The sequence below is a fragment of the Alligator sinensis genome, unplaced genomic scaffold (assembly GCF_000455745.1).
Source record: "Alligator sinensis unplaced genomic scaffold, ASM45574v1 scaffold150_1, whole genome shotgun sequence".
Taxonomy (NCBI): domain Eukaryota; kingdom Metazoa; phylum Chordata; order Crocodylia; family Alligatoridae; genus Alligator; species Alligator sinensis.
In genome coordinates this window covers 3,576,424-3,603,999 of record NW_005841840.1, presented here as the reverse complement: position 1 = coordinate 3,603,999, position 27,576 = coordinate 3,576,424, and the positions used below count along the sequence as shown (strand labels likewise).

At 42.3% G+C, this 27,576-nt stretch overlaps 2 protein-coding genes and 1 long non-coding RNA gene across 11 annotated transcripts in view; 2 read left to right on the top strand and 1 right to left on the bottom strand.

Annotated features, from left to right (window-relative positions):
• SCLT1 (sodium channel and clathrin linker 1) overlaps nucleotides 1–26,736 on the bottom strand; it is an 81,460-nt gene extending 54,724 nt beyond the window's left edge. For 3 of the 7 annotated variants that reach the window (XM_025204512.1, XM_006015611.3, XM_025204517.1), the window contains exons 1-8: nucleotides 25,703–25,957; nucleotides 19,619–19,671; nucleotides 14,624–14,693; nucleotides 12,353–12,408; nucleotides 8,762–8,897; nucleotides 7,886–8,008; nucleotides 6,823–6,888; nucleotides 3,676–3,746 (exon numbers count right to left, since the gene is read on the bottom strand). In XM_025204512.1, coding sequence (XP_025060297.1) covers nucleotides 3,676–3,746; nucleotides 6,823–6,888; nucleotides 7,886–8,008; nucleotides 8,762–8,897; nucleotides 12,353–12,408; nucleotides 14,624–14,693; nucleotides 19,619–19,671; nucleotides 25,703–25,957 — 830 coding nt within the window. Of the gene's footprint in view, nucleotides 1–3,675; nucleotides 3,747–6,822; nucleotides 6,889–7,885; nucleotides 8,009–8,761; nucleotides 8,898–12,352; nucleotides 12,409–14,623; nucleotides 14,694–19,618; nucleotides 19,672–20,383; nucleotides 20,403–25,702; nucleotides 25,958–26,360 lie in introns of those variants that run through there. The other 4 variants (XM_025204521.1, XM_025204525.1, XM_025204518.1 and 1 more) reach the window with 4 other exon arrangements.
• On the top strand, nucleotides 282–14,724 carry LOC112550362. Its single transcript, XR_003094148.1, has 4 exons — nucleotides 282–318; nucleotides 9,449–9,589; nucleotides 13,520–13,592; nucleotides 14,660–14,724. It is a non-coding gene; the product is annotated as an uncharacterized LOC112550362 (long non-coding RNA).
• Nucleotides 25,836–27,576, top strand: part of CUNH4orf33 (chromosome unknown C4orf33 homolog) — a 54,833-nt gene continuing 53,092 nt past the window's right edge. For 2 of the 3 annotated variants that reach the window (XM_006015609.2, XM_006015610.3), the window contains exons 1-2: nucleotides 25,836–25,917; nucleotides 26,765–26,875. The gene's annotated coding sequence lies outside the window, so the exon portion shown is untranslated. Of the gene's footprint in view, nucleotides 25,918–25,971; nucleotides 26,109–26,764; nucleotides 26,876–27,576 lie in introns of those variants that run through there. The other variant, XM_014520379.2, reaches the window with a different exon arrangement.

Here is a 27,576-nt window from a genome sequence, read left to right as displayed (position 1 = left end):
CATTCTTGCCCAAGTACAACAAAAAACAATGAGTCCATCAACAGTGCCTGGTACTGTGATGGAGCACCTGGGGGCTCTGTCACTTTAAGACAGCAAGAGCCCAGGCACAGCCCTACTCAGGAGGCAGGGCAGAGCTGCAGCTGGGTTGCCATAGAGGCTGGCTGATTAAATTAATTAGAGGGCACCTGCAGGCAGCCCAGGGGAGTCACTTGACTTAAAGAGGGGCAGGGCCCCGGGAGGAATAAAAGGCGGCCCCAGGGACTGGCCAACTAGTTTGGCCATGGGAACGAAGCAAGAAGGAACTCTGCAAAGGTGACTGTGAGTACCTATTAGGCCCTGAATCAGCTAGAGAACTGAAGGCTAGCAACAGATCTAGAGCAAGGACTGGGCCAAAGGGCTTGTATTTGTGTTTTGATTCCAGTTTTACCTGGTGCTTTGTGGGGGCCTACAGGGGTGGGTTACGAAGTCTCATAACACCTGCAGGAGATGTTCAGCAGCTACAGAAAGGCAGGACTGAGAATTTGGGAGCCAGGGGGTCCAATGCCCAGGTAAGGCAGAGGCAGGGTTTGGGGCCCAGAGAGAGCCAAGGGAGGCTCAACAGCCCAAGAAGGGTGACCTGATAGTCGAAGAGGGTAAGCAGAGGACCTGGGAACCCTGAAGCTTGGTGCAGTCTCTAGACTAGAGCTAGAGGGGCTCAGCTGCAGCAAAAAAGGCATAGGCTGTCACTTGAACAATGACAGGCTCACTCTAGATTCCCCAGGCAGCCTCCCTCCTTTCCAAACAATAACATCAAAGGTGTAGTGGGCAGGTAACAGGTAAGAGCCCCCTAGAGTTGGAGCTGGGGCAGGAATTATGTGCCCACCAGGGGGTGTCACAGCTGCCCCTGGGACCTGAACAACCTGTTGCATATACCTATGAATCTGACAGCTTTGTCAGATGACTTCTAGCCTAAACTTGTGTGAAATCATTTTTAAAAAGTGGATGTAATTTGTACAACAAACCAGAAATAGTCTTTATCCATGTCAGACGCCAAACATGTTACACTCTTGTCAAATGTTGTCGTTAAGAAAAATGACGATAACACACAGTATTTCACACTACATCTCTAAACTAGTGCCATGGTGTTGCCTCAAATTAACATGAGTATATTTTCACCAGCTCTTGATGCTTTGAACTGGAGAGTATATTTACAAATGTATTTTCTTATTTGCAAGATTAATGAGGGACCTCTTAGAAAACAATTTTAACTTCTGAGTATTTTTTCCCATCAAACAGCTTAATGAATAGCACTTGTGTCTCTATTTCTCAAAGATAGTTATACATACCTACTTTTCACTAAGGTCCTAGGGAGAGAGAACATTCAAAGTACAAATCCCAGACTTCCTAAAGAATGATTTCCATGTAACATTTAACAGAGCCCTTTACATCTGCAACCACAGAGGTGAATCCTTCACGGTGAAAATATGTAGACAGTGACCAAACATTTCCAAGAACTGCATGCTGAACGTTAGTAAATATTTGAGGAAGAGCTGCAGATTTCCACAAGAGAATTTTTTAGCCCCCATGTCCAGGACCACTTTTCCAAGGATTTCCACAGTATATCAGCTTACAGCTAGACATATACACTAGGCATCTGTACCATCTACTTATCTGAAGTCTGAAACTTAAATTTATGCAGTAGTGGTTGTTTATTTGCAACTTTTGCTAAAAAAATTCAGTAGAATTAACAATAAAACTATATTGTATAATAATAAAGTTGTATGATTTGTGGTTATTGGTAAAAGTATATAATAATTTTATGTATTTTACTAATTTTAAGGAGCAGTACAGTCAAATATAATATATAAAGATGCATATGAATAAACAAAATGAAGCAATGTAAAATAGTAGAATAAAAAAAATAAAGACATGGAATTCAATTTGACTGGCCCTTATTTGTTGTACGAGTAACACCAATACCTATGCAGTGTAGGACAGGCTGCAAGTTGTTAGAAAGGAGTCATAGTTGTCTTGTCTTCATTAGCCCAGTATTTAATTTTCCACTAATGAAGAGATCAACTTCCTTCTTACTTTTTTTTCCCCCCAAAGAACAAAGGGGACCCCAAATGTAGTCAGGTCATTTATCTCATTCCTCCTGCAAGAGTGCATCCTATCTGAATATGGGGTCCATCACTACCTCCTCATGACAACTGCAGATCTCATTAGAGTGAACAGCAGTCTTATAATGGCCTCTCATTGTCTGTGGCTCTGTACTTCAGATGGATAGATAAGTTTCTAGGCCAAAGGGGTGCTTTATTAATTTAAAAAAGGGAAAGTTTCAGAGAATCTCACTGCCTGCATAGTTGTCTGCTTCCTGGCATTTAATTCTTAAATTTTATTTCTTGTCTTTAAATATGGGGGGAATACTGGTTTAGTAGCTGTCAGCACATTTCCCAGTCTCTTTCTCTGCAGAGTATAAATGGTATTTAACCATACAAATAAGGGTTTATTCAAAGGAAAAAAGGCTTCTAAAATACACTTCTCAGGTTGTCTGATAGGGGTACAAACTCTAACTTTTTTAAACCAATAATTTAGAATTCTTACATGAACTAAAGCACTCTCATTGTGAAGCCCTGTTTTGGACTACATAAATGCTTCTCCCCCCACCACTGTAGAGTTTGGTAGAGATATAAAGCATCTTAAAAGTAATTTAATTTCATTCTATTTTAGAATGAACTACAGGGTCAGTATCCCATAGTTCCATACAATAAAATGGGCTTTACCTTAGAGCTATAGATCTTTAGTGCTGCCAGTACTGCCCTCCTACCAGTCTTATTGTAAAAAGACAACTCCCCTCTTTCCTCCTTGTCTTGTTTTAATGCTTACATTTTCAATGTGCTTATTGTAGCTCAGATTTTTATTTAAATACCTCAGAATCTATTTTAACGAGGACACTGCTTCTTTTTATTTTCTGCAAAAAAACATATTCTTTTCTTCCTTTCATTCCCAAAAACCAATGCTTTGGATTTAGTAGTATTGATTTTCAAGATATTTGAAATTTGAGCTTAATTTGAGCATTTTTGATGTTACACTTAAGGAACATAATGCTTCTTTACTCTTTGAACTCAGTATAATTTGTTGGTGTGTGATATACAAGAAATGTACAGGAATTCTATTTACTACATTAAAAAAATTGTTCTAGGTGTTCTGAACACTTATACTTCTCGACTTTAAACTCCTGACCTGCAATTCATTATCCATGCAATTGAGTTTTTTTTGTTCACACATTTTATACTAATGAAGTCTCTTTGAACTCTGTCCTGTTAAAGTGTTGAATAGTCTCCAAGACTAAGTGGGTGGGGAGAGCCAAGTACTCCTCACTGGAAGAGGAAAGGACTTCAAATATACAAATGCATTTATCCCCACTATTATTTCTAGAATCTAGACCTTTTTCTGTTATGAATAATTTTTTTATATAGAAGATAATATCTAGTTAATATATTTACTGAGCACTAAACAACTGTTAGTTGAAAACTAGGGTTTGTCCTAGTTTATCTGTAGCCAAATTGTCTATAATGACTTCGAGAGAATTGAGTTCTGCAGTATAAACAAGGTTAACAAAGGTCAGTAGTGTATCAAGCAGGAATACTGATACCCAAATACTTGCATAGATTAAAAAATATCTCTGATTTATACCTCAGTTGTTTGCGTAGCTGTTCTAGTTCCACGTTCTGTTCTGTTAGTGTTCTCAGGAATTGCTGGTTAGCCTACAAAATGAGGAAAGAGCTGTAATTTATTCCTTCTTCTACAGAAGACTACTTGTATGCTCTCGTATACTCTTAAGTGACGAGTACTACTTTTGGATGCTGGGTTAAAAGAGGGTTCCTTATGCATGCTACTAACAACTAGCATACAAATGCATTATAATGTTCTAGCAAATTGCCCATCAAGAATGGCGGGGGGGGCCACTACCCACCTCCCCCTTGCCACTTTGAGCCAGGTCCGGGTCCCCCCTGCCCTACCGCTTCAGGTTGGGGCTGGGGCCAGGGCTGGTGCCCCACCCCACCACTTGGGGCTGGAGCTGGGCCCCCTGCCCCATGTCAGTTGCCACTGTCACCTCATGCCGCAGAGGGTGAGGCCAGCTCCAGTGGCCTCCCCTACACTCGGTTGCCACTGTCATGGTAGCTTGGCTGCCAGTTCCTGTCCGAACACTCGCACTCCATTTGATTGTTTCAGACAACCAATCAGTGTGAATAAAGCATTATGGACAGACAGACTAAGACTTTTATTATAATAGAATGCATTTATACTTCTATTCTATTTGGGTTTGCTTTTTATCTTGTACAAGTTTACAGCAAGTTTTATGTTGCACAAGATCTTTCTCAGGCATCCTATTTGGTTAGGCAACATACTAAAAATGGAATTCATTAAAGCAGTATTTTTTTCATACCTCTCAATTCTTTTTTTGATATGTTTTCTTAAGTTATACTTGATTTTCTAGCCAAATTAATCTATGTGTTGCAAAGGCTGGGGGCTATTCAGCGGACCATAATTTGTACTGATGATAACTTCTGGAGTATTACAAAACATCCAACTCTCGCATGATTCCTGTTTAAAACCATTTAACAAGAAGTGTCAAGCTTATTTGCATAGAAGGCCAGATTCTGCTTTTAATTTATAATCTGTGAGTGAAATGATAAATATTAGCATTGCAGAATACCCTGAATCTGCCACCTAACTTCTGCTGCTGTCAAAAGGAAATGAACGCAACCATCAAGGCTAGGGACAGAAGTTACACACAAATTGATTTAAGTGATCAGAAACTGGTCTAATAATGTAACATAACAGATGTTCAGTGCACATAAACCAGTTTCAAAATCACTGTAACTAGTTTAAGATAAACCTAGTTGAATGTATCAGATGCAAGTGATTTTTGGGTCAAACTGGTTCATGAAACTTCTGTCCCAGATCCCTTCCTGGTTCAAGTTAAATTACAGTCTTCCAGCATGCCCTGCAGCCCTGAACTGGGCTGCACTACCTGCTTCAGAGCAGGGCTGAGCCAACCCCTCTGCTCCCTAGCTGGAGCAGTGAGGGCTGGTTGACAAGGGAGGGAGACAAACCCAGCTGGGGATGCAGACTAGTCTATGGGGGGAGGGGAGGGGACTGCCTCCCCTCTTCTCTCTCTTCTTCCCTGGCAAACCCCAGCTGGGGTCTGGGGCCAGGGAGGGGGGGTTAAAGACCCTTTCCCCAACTCAAACATATTGCTGGCTGCAACTGTGGACTACAAATCCCAGAGGCACCTGGAAGCAGAAGGAAGTGATGAGCAACCCTCCAGTGTCCTGCTGTTGTAATTCTGGACTGCATATCCTTGTCCTGCTGCCCCTTGGATGTCTGGGAAGTGAGCACACAGTAAGAGCTATGCTTTAGCACCCCCTGGCTTCTGGACTGAGCCACTACAGGCATGTGGCTGCATTTCCTGAATCAAAGGTAAATGTCTGTTTGCTTCTGTCTTCAACTTTTTAATCTGTGCAGTTTAAACTAACCTGCAAAGACTGAATCGATTCAGCCTTGGGCTTTTTGACTGTCTGTACCTGGCCCAAAGGTATATTATGGCCTTTGAAGAACTGACCTTTCAAGACCTAACTCCATAAACTACCATGCAAATAGACACTTTTGCCTATGTAGGAGCCCAACAATCTCTAAGATATCACACTAACAAAATATTTGTCAATACTGAGATCAGATTTGGAATCACCATTAATTTTGTTCGGTATTTTTGAGCATTTTATTGTTACCCAGTAGGAAAATATACTGATATTTACCACAACTACTATTTTTGCCCTTATATTTCACTTCCTTCCCCCATTTTTCTATCATTTTCTTCTTTGTTGGCTTTCCTTAGTCATGCATTTTCTTCCCTCAATTTTAAGTTCTCATTGTGTGCAACTTTGATAAGAAAGGTTGGAGAGGGAAGAAAAAAATGCCACTGATAACCATCAAGTCAAATCAGACTATCAAGTTTCAAACAGCTTATTAGTGATTGTCCAATCCAAGATATTTGGAAGAGGGGTGTGACTTTCAGGAAGTGCTGAGTACTAACCCACTGAATATCAAGCTCTCCTAAAAATACATTGCAATAAAATACTAAAAATATACACACAAAAACATCTTGTTACTCTTGAACTGAATCTAACTGAAGCAAAAAACAACATACAAAAAAGCACCCAGAAGCATGGATGATGAAATTGGCCAACACAATTGGCACTGAAAAACTCCTACAGAGATGGACTGTATAATATGAACACAATGTGGATCTATGAAACACTTAAGCTTGGTGCAGAACTGGCCTAAAGGCTCCAATTACAGGATACCTGGAAATGTGGAAAATCTAAGAGGTCTTAGGTGCTTAAGTGATCTTATTCCAGCCTCTTTTTTACACAGAACAAGTCCTATGCTCTTTTCATAAAGTACATGCAGAAGGAAAAAAGTGAGAAGACAACTATGATGTACAGAAACTCTATCAAGAAATTTTTGGCATGAGCTACTGGCTAGTGGAGTTACTATGGGAAGAAGAAAAACAATCCAGTCTTTAAATGTTATTCTTGAATACAGCAAAGCCTGCTGGTTTCGAGAGTAATAAACCAATCAAAATAACTGGCAATGAGGCCCAATCATACTTTTATATTTCCAAACAATTAAAAAAAAAAAAAAAAAAAAAAAAGAATATTATCCAAGCACAGAAAAAATATGTTGTCTGGTCTATGCTCCCCTCCATTCCATTAGAGACTTACAGAGCATAAAACAATTTAGTATTTTGAAAACGGTTCTGATGTACTTGCTTACCAACTCTGTTTTCTCATTGGCTAAATGACGTTGCTTAGTTAGTTGTTGAAAGCCATTCAGCTGATCCTAAAAAGAAAGTAGAGCTTGAAATAGTCGTCTTTAAGAGATCTTTAATTATCATAGACACATTTATGTTCAACTGAAATAATTTCCAACAAATTGTGTCTCTATTTTATGGAATCAATGTTTTATCTCTTTTTAACTAGTTATTATCAGCAGCTCACCTATGATTTTACCGGTAAAGTCTAAAGCCATAAGGGAAAAATCTAATCAGTCACATGCCTCCTAAATGGATACATTCATACAGTAAAAAACCCAAAATCTTAATGTATACCTGTATATTACTTCTAAGCCGCTCCAGACTTTTAGCAGACTATTTTTATTAGAAGCAGAATATATAGACTTGCTTATGCACATATAACCTTTCTGTAATTCCCTATATGCATTTAGGTCATTCCTTGGACTCTTGAATGCCTCATTATGGCTCTTGTGGCTCCTGTGACTAAGCTATAGGACAGCTTATTTGAAAATGCAAACAAAAGGAGTTGGGGGGAAGGTGGAAAGACGGAAAGACAATGCCTTCTATTCCTTAAGTACTTTGCTAGGATATGATTTATGGAAAGACAGCTCTATGCAGCACCATTCTACAATTCCTTCTAAAAATTGAATGGCATTCTCACTCTACCTCACTGTAATTTACTACTATATAAAACTACACTTGGTATGCATGGATCATCATACTGTCAATGGATTTATTGTTCAGTTATACTATAGTGCATGTAACTGCCATAACCCAAGTGGGGTTGTGGCAATTAAGAGTGGAACTGTAAGCCTGGCAGAATTGTGTAGTAGCATCTGGTGTCACAAACCCAACAGAAGTGAAGCTTGCAAACAAATTGGGGACACGGCTAAAAACAGTTTTGGGAACTACTCTTCTAAGCACAAGGTATAGGTGAACGATGGCAGTGAAATACAAATTATACTACTTTGAATCAAACTATACACTCTGAATTTATCCCAGATACAATGATGGACCAAAAGAAACAAACGCAAGGGAAGTTACTTTTTGCTTTTGCCTTTCAACCGTGTGAATGTGGGTTTCAGTCATGTATTCCTGGTACTGCTGCTGGAGTCGATCTAGTTCCTGTGATACTGTCTGCCAGAGTTCTAGTGCTTGTTCTTTTTCCTAGGAAATTTAAAAACAAAAATAGAGAATGTTATACATGTGTAGCCTTACAAAAAGACATGTTTATCTTAATTGGAAATGATATCTTGCTTCCACCAAAGAGCTCCGAGCTCCAAGACTGTCCAACTCAGTTTCTATATTTGTTGGCTATTGTTATTCAACTCAATTGCCAAATTCAGCTATTAGTTATATGGATCAGTTCCCAAAATAGTTATGAGAGCTACACAAGAGAGCATAGCCCCTCATGTACAGAAGCATGGACATGAGGCAGTACTTGCAGTAATGGTCTTGGATTAGAGAACTGCATACATCTTTCCTACCCTAAATTTAATTAATTTGAACCTTCAGTGGTCCTATTCTACATTTTACTGTTGTTTTGATCAAAGCTATATGCCAAAATGATGGCCAATACAATGTCTAGAAATATATTCATCACAAGATGTTAGAAAAGCCTTCTGTATTATCCCATGACAATTTCTTCTTTTTAGTCGGGCAATTAAAGGAATAAATCAATCTAGCAATTAATGGTACAAAATGCAATAACTTTCTTGAAACATTCCAATGACAAATTCTCTTCCAAATCTTGGAACCACAAGTAAGATACTAAGTATCAGCAGAACAGAAAATAGAATACTTTTCTAAATATTTAATCTAAAAAGATTATAATTAGAGTTTCTTTACCAAGGGATTAAATGATTTTCCCTGACATGCCAAGGAACAAGCCGAAGATAGATATATAGCAGCATTACTCACTTGATTGGCTAGATGTAACTGGTCTTGGAGGTTTCTTATTATGTCTTCATCTGCAAATACATCGCTTCCCAGAAAAGTACTAGGAGGAAGGGTTTCTAACTGTTTCTCAACAGCTTCCTTCAGTTCTTCATGCAGCCTACAATACATGTAAAGAAACTTTTACTATGTGTTGTTTTTTGTTTTGTTTTTTAAGACATTTGGAATAGCACAAGTATAACTGATGTGAAACACTGACTACACCTAAAATAGAGCTTGACTGAAAATATATTAGACGTATTTCAAGTTGTTAGCCTTTTTTTTTAAGGTCTTGTCTGCATTAAAGTTTGCAGGTTCAACTATGTCTGTGGTATGTGGGGGGCCGGGAGGGGGGTCCTATCCCCTATAACAGACAAATCTATATCAGCAAAGGCCTGGTGAGATGCAGCTCTGTTGGCAAAAGATCAGCTTCTGCTGGCAGCATTTCTGCCATTCAGGGATGCTGGTCTAACTCTGGTCCCACCCCCACCCAAAAAAATAAAAATCTGATATATCTACACCAAAAGACTCTGCTGGCATACTTGGGCAGAAGCCCTGTAATACAATGTAAAGTTTAGTGTAGTACTATAGAAATAAAAACAGAGTTAATTTAGCATGTATAAAAATGTCTATAAATACACTGAAAGTTATTACTGTTTAACTTTCTCACAGAGCTAACAGATGCAAGCAACAACCTTGCTTCCTTCTTTCTTCTGCAATAACAGTGAGCTCATACTGTTCAAGTTGACTTCATCCAGAGGTTCAAATACTAAGACTAGAAAGAATGCCTATGGCTTTGCAAGCATTGATATGGTATGTACTCTGCTGCTTTAATAGAAAAATAAGTTACTACTTGTTTTTCTTTGATATTTAATGTGATATGCAAATGTGGTAGTTAGGAGTCTAAGCAAGACTTTCATTATGAAACACCATCTTCAAGATTATTTCCTCTGAAACTTCTTTCTGTGAAAGCATATACATGATGTTTTAGTTATTTCTGAGTTGGCCAGAGATTGAGGAAAAGATTTAGTATTCAAGTTGCTAGGTGCTTTTTATTACATAGAAACTTGGAAACTATTTCAATTCTAAACATTTAAGTCATCAAGAAAAAAAGCTGAAATGTTTTAATAGACTCATTAACTTGTAGTAATATATTTAGTCAAGACAGCAAAATAAATAATAAAGCTGTACTTAAATCTGATCAAAGCAATTGCTATGAAGCATGTCAACTGCCACTCATTGGAAAAAGACTGGAGTCCTGCAAGACTAGAAGAATTTTGCAAGTTTGCCACTACAACTAAATGGAATATATAAGACTGACAGTGAACTTGTTGTTGCCTTCCTCCCCTTTCCAAAGAAGAACAAGGCTTTGTAAGCATTCCAGAACTGTGTGGTAGGATCTGGTTTCACAAACCCAGCAGAAGTGAAGATTGCAAATAAAAGTGGGGTCACAGCTAAAAACAGTCTAGGAACTGTTGCTTTAAGCACACAAGGTATAGGTGTATGACAGAAGTGAAATACAAAGTATGTCACCTTAAATCAAACTACACACCAACTCTAAATTTATCTAGAATACAATGGTGTGCCGTAAGAAACAAGGAAAATTTCTTTTTGCTTTTGCCTTTCAAAGACTGTCAAGAGGTGTAAAACAATTTTTTTTTTTAAACAGAAGTGTGAAAATTGTAGAGTGCAACAATTAATAACAGCATATGCTGTTACAATGCAACCATTAGGTTTACATGATTCTACAGACACACAAAAATAGCAAAACTGCCCCAACTCCAGCCCTGCTTCTCTCTGGGGACATTAATATTGTTTTAAAAATTGTTTAGCTTCCTCTAATTATATTAGTTAAACAGTTGACCAGTTAACACATGTCTAATCCAGATTTGGTGGGGGTGGTCAGAGCCCTGGTGCCTGCCTTGACCTGCTGCTGGGGAGTAGGGGATCCTGCCTGGAGCCGTATGGAGAGCCAGGGGCTGCACACAGACCTGTTTGGACACAGCTGGTGCTGGGAGCAGGTCCCTGGGGCCTTGGATGGGGGCAGGCAGCAGCAGTAGTGGCAAACCCCACCAAACAGCATATCCCAGGTGAAGCTGTGGACAGCAGCAGCAGGCAAGAGGCTTTCTCAGCCCACTGCAGCCACTGGCTCACTGGGAAGAAGGGAGCAGGCAACATGAGTTGAGGTTGGACTTAAACTTTAAATAGCCTGTTATATGGGTACTAGTTCCCTGCCCCTCTCCCATGCCCTTGCTCCTCTCCCACTCCTGCCTGCCCTGCCACCCCCGTTTGTGAGGCACTGCGCCACTTCCCTTCTCTCCTGGACAGTGCCCTGTGCAAAACGTTAACTGGTAATGCATTACTACTATAAATTTAACCTTTCACATCTTTACTTCACTCATGTTCAAATTGGGTAGATTGTCTAAACTTGCATCACTACATTATCATTCAGATGTAACAGATACAACATAATGCGTAAGGCATGCTCCTAAGCAGCAACTCGCTTTTTAAAGTGGCTAAAATATATGTTTATCCATACTCCTAAATACAGTGCCAGAGGAAAAGTCCTTTTAACCACCAAGCACCAGCTCGATGCTATAGATCTATACATCTCACATTCTATTTAACAGTAAAAAACACAATTCTTTCTTCTTTGCTAGACTGCAAGGAGAACTGCTTGACTGATTTTTGTGAAAGCGGGTATGCGTTTCAAAAATAACTTGGGGAGAGGGGAATGAAATAAAGTAAGAAATGATTTTCACCTTTAGTGCACAATGCAAGGGAACATGTGGTAAGAGCAGACACTAACATTAAAAAGGGTGCAGAGATTTACTTGATTCCCCAAAAATTGTAGGTGCCAAGCTAATTCAGTTTATAATTTCATTACCCGATTAATTATTTATAAAACTTAGTTGGTAATAATATAATCCAAAATAAACCTTCTTTACTTGCCAAGTTTCAAAATTTCGTTTTCAAAAGTGGGGCAGAAGAGAGAAAGCATGGCTTTTACTTAAAAGCTGCAGGAAAAAAGTATTCCTAAAACTTGCATTATTCCAACAATTGAATTTATTTCTAAACTTCGTAAAACTGGTGATTTATCGATACTCTACTCTAAATGATCTTTTCAGTAGAATGTTTTGGAAAGTGTCAAATGTGTAAGCAGTTTATTACTTATTTTTGTGGCCTTAATATTATTTACTTGATGGGAAATATTTTCTTGTGCATTACACATTATCACTCCCTTGGGTGGGGGGGAAGGAGGTAGGGGGGAAGGAGAGGGGAGGAAGAAACCCTCTCCTACTCACTAGATATGTTTATAGGTACAGAAACATGTAAATAAAAATGTATAAAATAATTAAGCTTTTACAGCATTGAAATTTAGTACCGTGCCTCCCATTTAGTAATGCAAACACAAAATCAGGTACAAGTACACTTGGCTAAAATTTCAAAACCTTGATGCCATAATTCATATTATGCACCCACAATACACAGGTTCAGAAATTTATTTCCAGGTCTCTACAAAGACATTTATTTTTTAGACTCAGAAACAGGAAAAAATGGTAATGATTAATCTACCTTTCATTTTCCTTGATGACTTGTTCAAGCTTCAGTCTCATCTCGCCCATCTGTACCTGACAGAATAAAACCTGAGACTGAGCTTTCATATGTAAATCTCAGAGCTACCAATCAGTCAAGTAACAGACTGGAAAGCACACTGATAAAACACTCCTTGAACTTCCTAAAGCTTAGCACCAATTATTTCTGACTCGCATTAATAAAAATAGACAATGCAGCATGGTGGACAAATAATGTAGTATTTATTTTGCATGAGAATTCACAAGATGCAACTTAAGTCCAGATAATTTGTAGATCGTATTCAAATGTGCTTAAAATCATTCCATTCATGTTTATGAAAAAACTGCACAATAAATATTTATACAGTTTGCAAAATCTTAGGCGAATGAACGCTAATAGTAAAGTTATCATTTAGATTTGAATTTTGTAATTTTACATAGTTTTTACTAATGACAGTCATATCCAATATAACTTTCTGCCTTAAATAGGCACAGAAAAGAATAATGTTTCTAATTTTAAGAGAAGTTTCTTAATTTTTGAAGCTCTAGGCAGTAAGAGCACTTCTTTTTTTAATTGTTTTTCATTTGGTCATAAATTATTACCTAAAGGACTGAAGCATCAGGAAGAGCAGACCACTTCTACAATTATCTGAACTAGGCAAACTGAGTCAACATGTGTAGACTGTCTGGCTGAGAGAGCCAACAAAAAGACCAGATATGCTACAGCAACATTTCCCCTCGGGTTTATATCCATCCATTTGCATAACCAATTTTCCATTTAAATGGGTCATTGGGAGGGGGGTGGGTGGAGATATGATGTACAAAGAGGAGATCTAGAAGAGTTTGGGCATGCTGCTGCTGACTTTCTGCCCCTCCACCACCAGGAAGTACAGTGGAAGGTGAAGGAACTTTTTTCTTTCCTCCCTCAAGATGAATATTGGGATATGAAATTAAAAAGTAATTGCTGAATAATAGTCACTGTTGCCTCTATCTCTGACCAATATCTGAAATTAAGAAGCTAATTTAATCTGTGTTCCCATCAAATCTCCTTCACCACTAATACTCGTTTCACCTTGGAAAAGAACCTGTAACTAGAGGCACACTGATACACCAGTCCAATTATCGGATCGGTACAGATTGTAAAGAAAATTATCTCTATCGGCCTTAGGTGGCCCATAATTGGGCTGATGAAATGCAGCCGCAGTGCAGCATGTAGGCTGTGAAGACACAGATTGCAGCTGGTAAGTCAGGGAAGGGAAGGGGGTGGGGGACACAGATCAAGGCCCTGCCGTGAGGGAGGGAGTAAAGCTGGGGCAGGGGCAAGCACGGGGGGGGGGGGTGGAGGATAAAGCCTCAGCTTGTCTGGGGGCCTGGAATGGAGCAGGGCTTGTCTGGGGGAGGGGGAGGGGGAGGCAGCTCCTACTACTACTGCTGTCATTTACATGGGGAGGGGGGTGTGCCCCCCAGATCTGGGCGGGCTGGGGCTGTTCCCAGCGGAGGCTGGGCTGGAAGGGGTGCGGGGCAGGCAGTGGCGCTGCTGGAAGCAGGGGGACTGAGGAGGGCTACCCTTGGAGTGGCTGCAGCCCAGGCTCCGCTGGGAACTGTCCCACGCAGATCTGGGGCATGACTGGGGCTAGGGAAGTTCCCAGAAGAGCCTGGGCTGGGCAGGGGGCAGTGCCACTGGAAGGGGGCTATAGTGGAGGCTGCAGCCACCCTGAAATTAGCCATAGTCCCCTCAGCTCCCCCATTCCCGGCAGCACTGCCACCCATCCCATGCCCTGCCTGGGTGGCCCAGATTCCATGGGGAACAGCCCTGGCACCAGCCTGCCTTGCCCAGTGCAGATCTGGGGGCACTCCCCCCCGGGATGAGTGACCGCAACAGTGGTGGGAGCTGCCAGACCAGTCATGCGTGGTGGCGGGAGCCACCTCTGCCTCCCTCTCCCCCTCCTCCTGTGCCCCCTGGATAAGCCAGTTTGTTATACTTTCATAATAATAATGTAAAAAGGATGGCAAGCCTTGGTGTTTGACTAGGCAAACTTTTTCTTTGTTTTTGTTCCCTTCTAGCATTAGGGTCTTGCTGTGCAGGATGCTAACTAACAGCTCGGCTCTTATTGATGCAGTTCCTTGCATTACTAGAACTGAAAGTATTTACTTTACAATTATTAAGCCAGCATTAAGTCCAAGATGCAAATCTGTTCATACAGCTAGATATTTTCTGATTGTATTTGTTAGAAAAGAGATAAGCAATCTAAAATATGAGTAAGATTCGTACCTGATAGAATCGCAACTGTTCACTCATTTCTTCCAGATGTTTATCATGTTCAGCAACTAGAGGAGACAAGCTAAAAGTGGAAAACTGTGTAAGATGCACAACTATGGATGCTGACACACTGTTCTGATAATTACATGATTCCTACAGAATGTCTTGATTATACTTGAGAAAAAACACAGTTCACATATTTTCCTTCTTGCTTCCTAGTGAAACCATAATGTAAGCAAAATCAAATTAATAATTTTTATTAGCTTCATAACTATGCCTTAAAATTAGTAAAGTCACTTGCAAAACTCTTAATCTTTTTCTGCCATATCAAAACTGGATACTTGAAATACAAAATTGATGCCAGTGAAGCATTAATATTATACACATCAAAATATTAAACTTCAACATAGAACCTGAGGTCTCCCTTTTTCATAGAGATAAGAATTAACCCATGAAAGGCAATTAAAAGGACATAAAACAACAGAAGGGTACACCTTTTTTCTCCTTGTAGCTGCTTTTCCTAATGCACATCTTCCTACTGCCCATCATTAGTTGTTCACATTTTGCTTCCTGACTAGTTTGCATTAATATTTAAGTCATGTGTAAATCTGACTCATTGTCCACATGTTAAACGCTAAAGTTTTCTAATTTTTTTAAATATTTATTTTATCCCTTTTTCTCTTTATACAGTTTAAAATATTGCAAAATAAGATCTAGGGGCTCTTCCATAAATGAGGATGGGGGCAATCATGGTGCCACTTACCAAGTATTTGAACAGTAAGACACGGTACGTACTTTAAGAGTTTACAAGGTAACTGGACAAGAAATATTATTAAAAAAGGAGCACCAAGGGAATGATATACTAGTCAGCCTAACTTCAATCCCTGGAAAGAGTCTGGAGTAAAAAAACAAAACAAACAAACAAACAAAACCCAACAACCCCACAATGCATTTGTAAGTACCTAAAGCACAATTAGGTGGTAAAAATATCCAGCATAGGCTTCTCAAAAATCAAGCATATCAGACAAATCTCTCTTACTTGTATAGAATGTTAGGTAGCCTAGTGCATAAAGGTGTCACAACCCAAAGGGTGTGATTTTTGTTTTTGTGTGCTTCGGCACTGCTAAATTGTTCCCGCTAAATTACAGCTTCTTTGCACGGTGGAGTTTTCTGCTGCAAAAGAGAACCCTGGTGCAAGAGAGAATTTCCCGCCAATTTGAAGCTTTCTTTGCAGGGTGCATTTCTTTGTTGCAGCACAGAAATGCTCGTTGCAAAGAGTTCCCGCCATTTGTATGCTAATTCGAGTCCCATTATTGGCCAGTTCTAAATTATTCACCCGTGGCGGCTAGTGATTGGCTTGCTAGCCGTATAAAAGGCTTGAGTGGTTTCTGCCCAAGTTGGAGGACTCCACGAACACCAGGGAGGAGGAGACTTCACGCTGTGTGAAGATCTCCATGCGCTGCGGATCCTTACGGACCCAGTGCATTTCAAGCAGGCAACAGAGGTCTGATCAACCTCTAGCCTCTCCCCGTCGCCGATCGCAGCCTAGATGTATCCCTTCTTGCGCGCAAAAGAACCGGACCCACGGAGCCTAACAAACTTCGTGTGAGTCCTTGCCGGATGACCTCAGAGCTCTTCTACCCGGGTTCGAGTCCTGCAGGTTTATCTTCCCGTCGCCGAAAACCCATTGCGACGTACCCTCGTGTTTTGCATCTTCCTGTCGCCAAAAACCCCTTGTGACGTACCCTCGTGCCCTGCAGGTTCGAGTTTTGTTTTGTTGTCTGTCTGTAACCGCAACTCAAGCAAGTTTTCCAGCCTACACCACTGCCATCTCGGTGTAAGTAAACAATCTTTTAAACTACCGCTAAGCGTTTGTGCCTAATTCCAGCTCGACGGCCTTCCCTCTCCGACCCGGCGTGCCCGGGCTGCTGGCCACAGCCCGCGTGCAGCACGGAAAAGGGCTCGGGTCGCTCCCGGCCCGCGCAAAAGGTAAAGCAGTTCATGTGATTATTCCTTGACTTTATTAAAGCTTTTGGCACTCTTCCATCAGATATTCACAGAGCAAAACCAAGGAAATACAGTTTACATGTTTTGCATGGGTGCAAAAATTAGTGGAATACTGTTGTCAAAGAAGTGTTATCAATGATTTACTATCAAACTTGAAAATAGGGGTGCACAGATAAAAACTTTTTTGGCTGATACCGATGGCCAACTATTAACTAGGTATATCAGCTGATATGGATCCGATATGCAGTGCCGCAGCTTGGAGAGAAGCCTCCTGCTGGTATGTCTGGGGGGAGAGGGGGGTAAGGAGTGTGGAAGAGGGAAGGGGGGGGCAGATCAAGGCCCCCAAGGTGAGGGAGGAAGTGGGGCAGGGGCAGATCCCTGGGGGAAAGGGAAGGCAGCACCGTGCTGGGCTGCACTGCGCTGTGGTCAGGCCGGGCAGCAGCAGCGCTGGGAAGGGGGAGCTATGGCAAATTTTCAGGTGCCTGCAGCCCCCCACATAGCTCTGCTCCTAGTGCTGCCCAGCGCACCCCAGCCCTAGCCTGCAGCAGCAGCTGGCCCAGCCAGCATGCTGATCCAGGGGCACATGATCCCTGTGCCCTCCTAGGGTGCATGCCCTGCCTCCCTGCAACCTCTAGACAAACTGCTCATGGCTACATCCCACAAGCAGCTGTGCAGGACCTGCCCCTGCTCCAGCCCCATTCCCTCCCTTTCACAGCTGCTGCAGCTGCCCGCACTGCATTTGTCGGGGGAGCATGTGCCTCCCCATCTGTGAACAGTGGAGGCAGCTGTCACTGCGGGCTGGGCTTTGCACCCCAAGCCCCACTGCAGCCTGACGTCACATGTCCCACCACTGGGCTGAGCATTGTTCCCTGCCCGCGCAGCAGCTGGATGCACATGGTGCTGGGCCACTCCTGGGTGGGCTGCAGTGGGGCTCAGGATGCCTAGCCTGCAACACAGCTGCCTCTGCTGTGCACAGATGGGGGGGGGTATGTACCCCCCCGGGTCCTCTGTTGGGGTGCGCAGTGGCAGGAGACCCCCCACGTCCCTGGATGAGCCACTCAGGCTCGATCCTCCCGCCACCTACCTGGCCAGGGTCCCACTCAACTTACCTCTGCTCCTGCCTCTGCAGCACTCTGTCCCTCATCGTGGGGGCCTTTATCTGGCCTCTGCCCCTTCCCTCCTCCATGGACTGACCTGTTGGGTGGGGTGCGTGTGTGCATGCATGCACACATACGCTCAGCCTCCCACCCAGCCTCAGATTGACTCTAAGAGGCTCCGAGATCTACCGATTTGATCAAGACTGACTGGTTGGTGACCACTGTGATACTATGGACTAATATTGGTGCACCTATACTTGAAAGGCAACTTAAGTGGGTCACTTGTTCAGTGTTCTCCTTTACATCATAGACTATGGATATTAAAAGTGCATGTTCTTACTATCTGCAAATAACAAGAAGTTGGGAAAGGTTGCAAGCACTCTGGAGTACAAGATTGGGACTGAAAACAATCTTGATAAATTGGAGAAATGACTTAAAATCAACAAGATGAAATTCAGTTAAAGGAAGTGCAAAGTCCTACATGTCAGAAAGCAGAAGTCAAACATGATGTGATGCTGCTGCAAAAAGAGAAACTCATCCTTGGATGCATTTATGTGAGTTTGTAATGTAATATAAGACAGATGAGGCAACTATTCTCTACTTCATGCTGGTGAGGTCTTGGTTGAAAGAGCTTCTCAAATTTGGAAGACCAGACTTTAAAATGTAGACATACTAGAGACGATTCAGAAGAGAGCAACAAGAATAATAGGAGGTTTAGAAAACATGACCCACGTTGAAGGTCTGAAAGAACTTAATTTAAGTGTAAAAAAGAGAAGACTGAAGATGTCAAAACAAAGCATAAAATATTAGGTCAAGGCAACAGTCTTTTAATATATAAGAAGGTGGTATGAAAAGAAAGGGGATCAATTCTCAAAAAAATCAACTTAAAATTTGCAGCAGAACATGTCTTAGGATCCAGGATGCCTACACTGTTGGGTGAGACAATCTTTTACGATCCCTGCCTGCACTATGATTAGCCTCCCTACATTACAGTTAAGAAGTATGGGATTATAATGGAGTCCCACCCCAAACTTCTTGTTTTCCCCAGCTGCTAAGATGTTGGGTAGCACTAGGTAGATGAATTTCCCTTTAGGTTGTATATAAGGAGAGCCAGAAAGAGACCAGTCCACTACAGCTTAGCCACCAAAGCCAGAGCAGTGTGCTGGACAGCTCCTGGAGTCGAACAGATTGGCCAAAACCGGGAGAATGTAATTATTTGAGTTGTAAAGGACACTGTGAGTACAGAGTATGTTTGTGGCTGCTGGAAAAGATAGATAAAGCGAGGGAGTGGCTGGCTGTTGTGCCCCTCACTGGAGAATAAGGGATCACTGGCTATTAAACAGTTTGCCCAGCATCACATAGGACACTGATGGCAGAGCTGGAAAGTATTTAGAACTCAAAATAGAATGTTTAAACATAAGATTGACCTCCGTGAATAAGTTGTAATTGCTTTTAATACTTTCCTTATTCATAGTTTGTCAGCCACTTTAATGAACAGTTAAAAAATTGGTGCATATGAGCATTCTCTGTTTCCACTAACTGCAAGAACTTTTTTCCTGGTCTGCTTTGTATAATTCTTTCAAAGAGAAAATTTCTCTTCTTTTATCCATTCCACTTACAAATTACCAGCAAAAGTCTTATTCATTCAGGTTAATTTTTTTAAATGATTAACACAATGGCCAAGAAACCATTTCTGGTTTCAACACACTTGTGGATTCTACTCTACTTGTTCACTCTAAAAATCTAGGCTAAAACTTATTCTTGTTTGTTAAATTTTGAATTGTGAAGCCATGAATTATGTTCTGAAAATGGCCATCTATAACACCATTCAGAGTGTAAAGTTTGATTTAAATACTATTATAAAACATTGTACAACTTTAAAAAAATCTGGATTCATGATTACCTTTGGTCTGACTCCTGAGATTCCATCACGTTGTTACCTCCAAGAGCACTTTTCTGTAATAACAGTTCACACATTAACACTACTGTGCACCACTGAAAAAATTTTGACATAATAGTTTATATACTGAAGGAGTCTAGTTCTGCTCCATTTGTACTAATAATATAAACCACAACCTGAACATTCAGTTTTAAATAAATACTCACAATGAACTCTTTCAATTTGAAAGGATAGCACTGAATTCTCCAGGGTATGTTATGACATGCACAACTATAAAGAAGTGTCACATCACATAACAGAAGTCCAAGCTTTCTAAAAACTTGCAAAACGACACACAAATCCTATATTCTTTTTTAAAACGTGGCCACATTAACACTTGGAGCCCTTTCAAAAGGAGAATGTTTCAAAGGGTCAGCAGCTGGTATGTTTTAATAGATATATATGAGGAGGAGTTATGAATGATTTAAATGCAGCAAACCCACTCCTCACCACCACGAGCAAGGTGACTACGCACGTCACAAAAAGAAGCAATAGGTGGTATCAACTAATTTAATAACTACTGTTTTTTTTAAGGTTAAAAAGTGTAAGGTTGCCTTAAGTCTTCATTCTCCATGTATAACTGTTTTTGCTTATATTAATGACAGGGCTTGAAAAAAACAGTCCAACTATTTCCAGGGCATATACAGTCTAATTCCATAGGTGTTATGGCTTCATAGTATACAAACAAAAATCACAACCTTTTAGCTCTTATGTTTGTAAAATGAGTACCTTTGCAACTTGATAGCTAAAGTAGGAGCTGTTGTCTTCTTACATCTGCAAACACACAATTTTAATGCCTATGCTACCACTTAGACATTTGCTAAGCTGAAGCAGAGCAGAAACTAATCGGCTTTCTCATTCTGCACTGCTGCAACTCAGAACCAATGCTTTGCGGTGCAATTAAATACTGTCAGTCTTTCCTCAGGTGTTCACCGGTTCCCTAAACAGTAATAGCAGAAGTAAATGGGACTACACAGAGGGGTGGCTGCCCCAAAATTAAGCTAAATTCCACTAGTGAACTCTCATTTTACAACTATGCTTGCCACTGACATCAGTGTAAAAATTACTACTGTAACCTATCTGCACAGATGTAGCTGTCAAAAGGATTCTCTATTTGGTACTGTTCAAATCTTAGAGTTAGTCTCTGATCTGGAAAAAAACAATATCCAAGTTAAACAGACTAATACTGCAGAAATATTTATCTGGCTTATGCCTGGGAAATTTGCTGTAGCAGTTTGAAAGCATATCTGTGTGCTTATTTATAAAAGAAGTAGTCATCTATTCAATTCACAATTTCTATTATAAATGAACTACACGTCTCACATTGCATTATAAAAATAGGTACTCGAGTCTAGACTGGAGTTCCCAGTGTCATCTGACCTTCAGGGCTTCCCACAGATCCAAAAATCTGGTGGTAAGGGGCAGTGGCCTGCTGCCAAATTTTCAGAGCTGTAGGGAGCCCTGCAGGTTAGAGTGTGTGGCCCTGTGTGCTAGATTGGGTGAGCAGGGCCAGAATGGCAGTATGGGGCCTGATCTGGGAGTGCAGCACCCAATCCTGGTGCTCAGGGCTGGGGCAGTTGGTGAGGGGCCCAATCTGGGAACCCAGGGCCCACTTCTGTTGCATCGACTCTGCTCTTGGTGCATGGGGTTGGGTAGAGGTAGCATGGGGCCAATGCCAGACATATATGGCCAGCCATGGCTGTATGGGACTTGATCCAGGCATGCAGAGGCAGGGTGCATGACCTGATCCAGCCTACAGACTGGCCCTGCACAACTCAGGCCCATGGGGCCAAAAAGTTGATCACCTTTGTTCTAGATAATGCAAGTAAAAGAAAGGATGTACCATATGTATATGCAGCAACTCAAGACCTATGCTAAACTATCTAGACAGAAGGAATCTAACTATGCAGCTAGCTCTGTTAGATGGATGCCCTGGTTATATAGATGTGCTATCATGGATTAGACTAATAAAACATGATTTTAACCATTTTAAAAGGGAAGGGAGAACTACTGCTCTGCATATCAACTGTTAGTTGAGAGAGATTTCAGACAAAAAATGCTCTTCCCCAGTCCAGGGAAAGCAGCAGATAGTCTAAGCTATATACCAGATAATACTATGGCTTCTGCTTAACTGAGACTGTACCTGCTAACATCTCTCTCAACTATAGTTAGTTCAATAACCCTCCCACAACATTTACTTACTCCACTCCCCCCCCCCCCCCCCACACACACACATTGTTTCTATCATATTTCCTGGACCAACACAGCTACAACAACACTCCAACCCCCTTGACAGATTAAGTAACTAAAAAACTTGAAGTGTCAGTTGACAGAGTTCAGAGAAAAAAAAAAGTTTATTTTGCACTTGCATACTATGTTTGGGAGATCTTGACCAAAATATTCTGCATTAAATAAAACGTTAAACTGCACGATTCATACATTATAATTTAAATAAGTCAAGAGACAAAACTGGGTTTGTTTAATATAAGATGGTACACTTGAGAAGTCTTACTATAGAAGGATTCTTCCATTATACAGGACCTGTTTTTTTTAATTTTATCTACAAGGTGACAGAGCAACCTGTCTCTTGACATCATTTGCTCCAACTACTTAATCTTTTTAAAAACTGTATGAAATCAGTACCAATTCTAACCATTAGAGAACTTCTACCAAATTGAATATGTATAGAGATCAGTCTTGACCGCCATACGTTGCCATGCTGGCAGTTTCCCACAAGTAATAGCACCTGGATTATGCCCAGCTACTGTGTACACTTACAAGTAATTTCCCTGTTTACAGAAGCCATATAGCCCTGGGTAGCCATATAGAATAGATGCTCTATCAATATTTTATTAGGTGCATTTCAGAATTTCAACAAAACTTGCTACCCCTTAATGATGCTGATGTTACTTTGTAGTAAGGCAGATTACTAGAAGAGATCACAATACTAGCTTTGCAAAGACAAAATGCATGCATTGTAAAAAATATCCCTATAACGGATATATAAATATAGTAGAGCCCTGTGTTCACAGGCCTGGGTTCATTAGCTTTTGTGAAGATGAGGGTTTGTGAATTATACGTGGAAAGCTAAAAAATGCTGTGAGATCTGCATTAATGAATAGAAGGAATTCACCAATTGTATTGGGAAATAATTTCAAGGAGAATATGAGAGCTAGAGCGCTCATTTGCATAGTTGCTGACATGCAACAAACAACTGCCCTGGTGCTTGAGGTGGCTTGAAAAGCAGCAGGCAACTATAGGAAAACTAGACTCGCCCCCTCCATTTCCCATTGCCGTCACTGAATTGCAATAAGGAGCTGAACAAGTTACTGGCTAGTGTCACTCATATACAGCTTTGAAGCTTGTCCTTACTTCTGCAACCCTGATTCATGTGTTGTGCTGCTTGATTCAATTAGAATTCACAGCTGCTCACTGGGAATGAGAATAAAATGGGGCTGACATTGTGTGCTAGAGAGAGACTGTTAGTCTGAAGTTAGGTGGAAGGCAGGGTAGGGGGCACCTTTGGCCATGTATATTACATCTATTACACATGTATATTACACAATTCACTGGTGAATTGCACAATACATATAGATTGGTCACACATGCAAAGTAATTATCATATGATAAAAATGACTGGACAGCTATAAAGAGAGCCAATCAGCTATCAAGCCAGTGCTTGAAAACGTAACTGCTCTACAGCCAGTTTCTATCTAACTTTAATTTGAAGGTGTAGCAGGATTCCAAGGAATGGATTTGTTTGGAGAGGCCTGAGCTTCTGTGGCCTCCAGTCGACTCTGGCAGCCGCCACAAATAAATACCGTAAAAATCAGAGCAATGATACCAATTCTCACTCTTCAAATTAAGCTGGGGGCAAAGCCACTTGAGTAAAAACCCTCTGGGTTCTGTACTGTGCAGTGGCACTTCTTCACCTTCTCATGCTGTTGCAGTCTAACTGTGCCCTCAACACACAGTTAAAGCCCCTTGTTGGCCTGATAAGAGAAAGGTAAGGCAAAACACTGGAAAGAAAAATAAAAAGAAAGGGAGGGCTTATTTTGAACCTTCAGAAGAAGCATTAGAGAGGGAAGCAGGGCTTCCAAGTCAAGCCTGTCTTCAGAGCTTGCTCCCAGGATGGAGGGCAAGAGCAGGCAGGAAGTGGAAGCAGTGACCCAGCCATAGCACTGAGAAGCGGGCAGCTGAGAAGTCCAACTCTGTGAGGAAATAATTCTTGCTCTCTCTAGAGAGCGTGGCCCTGTGCATTGGATGGGACACGTGGGGCCTAATCTGGGCCTATTTGATACATTCAGAAATGTTGGTTTAGGCCTATCACAGACAACTATAAGCCCCCCCCCCCTAAAAAAAAAGAAAAAAAAAGAATGCCACTGAGAATGGAACAACTGATTGCTTGGGATAAATACAAAAAAGAAACCAGGAAATGGAGTGAGGGTTACAGGTTTGAAACAAGGGATCCAGAAAAGGACACCAAGCAAAGTATGCTGGCCAGTGTCCACTGCCCCCTGTATGAGTCAAGGGAGCCTGCGGATGCCAAGCAGCAAAACTCTGCCCGGAAACACAAGCAGACAAGCCAGAGGAAGGCAGCTCACCCAGGTCCCACCCAGCCAGAGCCTCCTTCCTGATCTTGTAGGTGGCCAGCCTGGCCAGAGCCAGAAGAAGGTTGATCAGGCTTATTTGATGCATATCGGGAACATGGGCCTCGCACCCACAGAGCTATAAGGTATGTATCACCTAAAGTCATGGGACAAAGAATATACAAAACAGGCATGGGAGTGATGATCACAGGTTCAGAACAAGTGCACCCAGGGGCACACAGACCAGAGTGTGCTGGACAGCACCCATGGGGCCTCCAGCCAGCCCAAGGAGCCAGTGGACACTGCCCAGTGAAACATGAAAGGACAGGGAAGCAGCTGCAGGGTCCTCCCGGCCACACTCTCTTCTCTGGTCCCATCTTCACAAAGGCCAATGAACCCACCTTTGAGTACAGGGCTCTGCTGTATTTATGTATCTATTACAGAGATAATTTTTACAGTGCATGCACTTTGTCTTTGTGAGGCTAGTATCATCATCTCTTCTAGTAATCTTCCTTACTGCCAATTAACATCAGCATCATTTCTAAGGGGCAGCAGGTTTTGTTGAAATTCTGCAATGCACTTGGAAGTCAATCGCCCGGCAAATACTGAGAAAGTTTCAGGTCTGTAAGGCTGCCTGCAAGGCTGAGGTTGGGTCCTTATTCCCCAGTCCTTATTTATGCATCTCTAATGAAATTCTCTCTCTAGCATGTGTAATCTCAGCCTCTTGTGGGCTCAGATCATACGCCTGCCTAGCAAGAGAAACACCGTGACCACTGAGGCGGTCCTCCTAGTCGTTCCCAGGGAAGACTGCTCTCCTGGCACGGGGATAGTACCTGCCAAGGTAATGTATAGTAAATCTCCTGCTTAGCTGCTGGAGTAGGAAGGTTTTGGCTTTATGCCTGCTTTATGGAAAGGGGAGACTCCTCCCTAGCTTGCTTCTGCGGCCTTATGGCTGAGGGCATGCAAAACTTGGGGGCATCTGAACCCCAAGCTGCCAGGGCTTGGGCCAGCAAGTAGGATCCTCGCCAAAGGTTTTGGAAACATCTGAAGCCCCTGGTGGGGGTGGAGGATGTTTGCCGGTAGCAGGACCACTTATGGACTGACTCGGATTTGGATTTTGCTTTGGCTGATTTGGCTTGGAACGTGGAAAATTTAATTAAAAAAAAATCAGGAATAACGCGCTTTTATTGGGTAGGAATTAGCTTTGAAAGAGGAACCGGGAATAAGGAACCGACCTCAGCCGCTTCAGGTATATAAGGCTATTGGGCGGCGGCCAGGAAGAGGCTGACCGGGAGGCCTCGGTGCGAGAGTCGGAAGCGGAGCCTCCCCTCCCGGCCCGGCCAAGCCCAGCCTCTGGCAAGCGGCGCGTCTCTTCAGAGCGCGCGGCAGGAACACAACACAACACTTCCCACCCTCCCCCCAGCCCGATCCCGAAGCGCGGGATCGCTCCCGCACTCACCGCCCGCGGTAGCGCCACCAACGGCTTTAGCAGCCGCTCAGCCACGCGGAACGCGAGGGGGTCACGTGACCCAGAAGCCCCGCCCCTCCCCGGCGACGGGCGGGGGAAGGCAGGAACTAGCGGGGCTGTTCTAGGAGAAGCCGCCGCGCATGCGCAGGGGGTTCGACTGCCCGTTCCTCTGTCTGGCTGCAGGGCCGGCGGCTTCTGGAGCCAGGGTGCGTCGTTGTGGGGAGGGCAAATTCCCTCCCCCCACATTGCTGAGCGAGCTCTGGCGGGACGGCGGGGGCGTGGGTCGGGGCCCGAAAGCTGAGGGCAGCCTCCTTCTGTGTCACCTCCCGTGCGACGGGCAGCGGGGGAGGGCGCTGCAGGCCGTGTTGCACGGAGGTTCTCGCCAAGGTGTGCTCAGGTGGGCGCTCCCTGCCCTGTCACCAGCGCTCTCGTTTTGAGTCGGATCGTTTGTCCCCTAGCAGGTCTCTGCCCCGCCACAGCTTCTGTCTGCCTTCTCAGCGGGGCTACCACAGCACCCCGGGGTGCCTCAAGCCCCTCTGGCAGTCTCTGGAGGTGTTAGCGCCTTTAGCCCAGAGGCTGCACATAAGACTCTGTGGTGCCTTTGCCCCCAGTGTGGGCTTTCTCCGATCGTCGCCATGGGGAAACTCACTTTGTTCCGTTCCCGTTGTAAAAAAAAAAACGGGGGAAGCTCGGGGCTGACCGAAGAAGGGGTCCTGGAGGCTGAAAAGGCCGAGAACCGCCAGTCTGGAGCTTCACGTCTAGACCCGAGTTGTGAATATGGAACGAAGCAATGGACAGAGCTGGGTGCTCCTATACCCAGCACTGCCTCCGCTCCATTCTGCTCAGCGAGACGGGCGTGAACTTAGCTTTGTGCCTGTCGTCGTGCTTGCAGATGAAACCGGGATGGCGCCCCTTGTGGTTTGCCCAGTCCTTGTACCAGCTCCCATCTTTTCGGTGACTGCATGTGGAGCTTCTTTTGGGTGTCATCACTTTTATTCCATATTGTAATAGTAAATGACTTAATAAGCCGTATATTTCTCTTGTCATTTCTAGAACTTGTGTTCTTGTAACTCAGCTTACGCTCTTCTGAGACAGCTTTCCACAGGCAAGCAGCATGTGGCATGTGTCCTGTTAGCAACAGGAATTGTAACTAGTTTCCAAAAGGTGAGAATAATCTATATACATGTATTATGTACATTAGATATTTATTATAAATATATTTACAATTTGTTACATAGATATTTATATATTATTATAAATATATCATTTTAAATATATTTACAATTTGTTTAAATATACACACATAATAAATATATAATTACTTTTTAGCAGGGGTTTGGGTTGTAGCCGTGTTGGTCTAAGGACATAGGCAGACAAGGGTCCTTTGGGGAATTTTATATCTTTTATTATGGTTGGAGAATAGTTATTAAGCAAGCTTTCGGGTTCGTCAGGCTAAGGAAGCTTCAGCAGTTGGTGTGTCCTTAGCCTGATGAAGGGTTTTTGAACCCGAAAGCTTGCTTAATAACTATTCTCCAACCATTTGAGTTGGTCTAATAAAAGATACCAAATTCACCCAAGGAACCTTGTCTGCCTAATTACTTTTTATTTTGTCACATGAATGCTTTTAGTTTTATATCTTGTAAATCAGCATGGGTGTGTACACGCACACTTGCACAGGGCTAGATTTTTGAACAGTGAGGCAATGTGTTGTGCAAGTAGAGGCAGTAAAAAAAAAAAAGATGCCCCACACACTGGAAACCTCATAAGAATCTGATCCACATAAGTGAATTACTGAATTGTTCTTGTCTAATGCAGAAGGGGAGCTTGGTATCTTATTTGCTTAATCATTATGTGCCTGCCTCTCT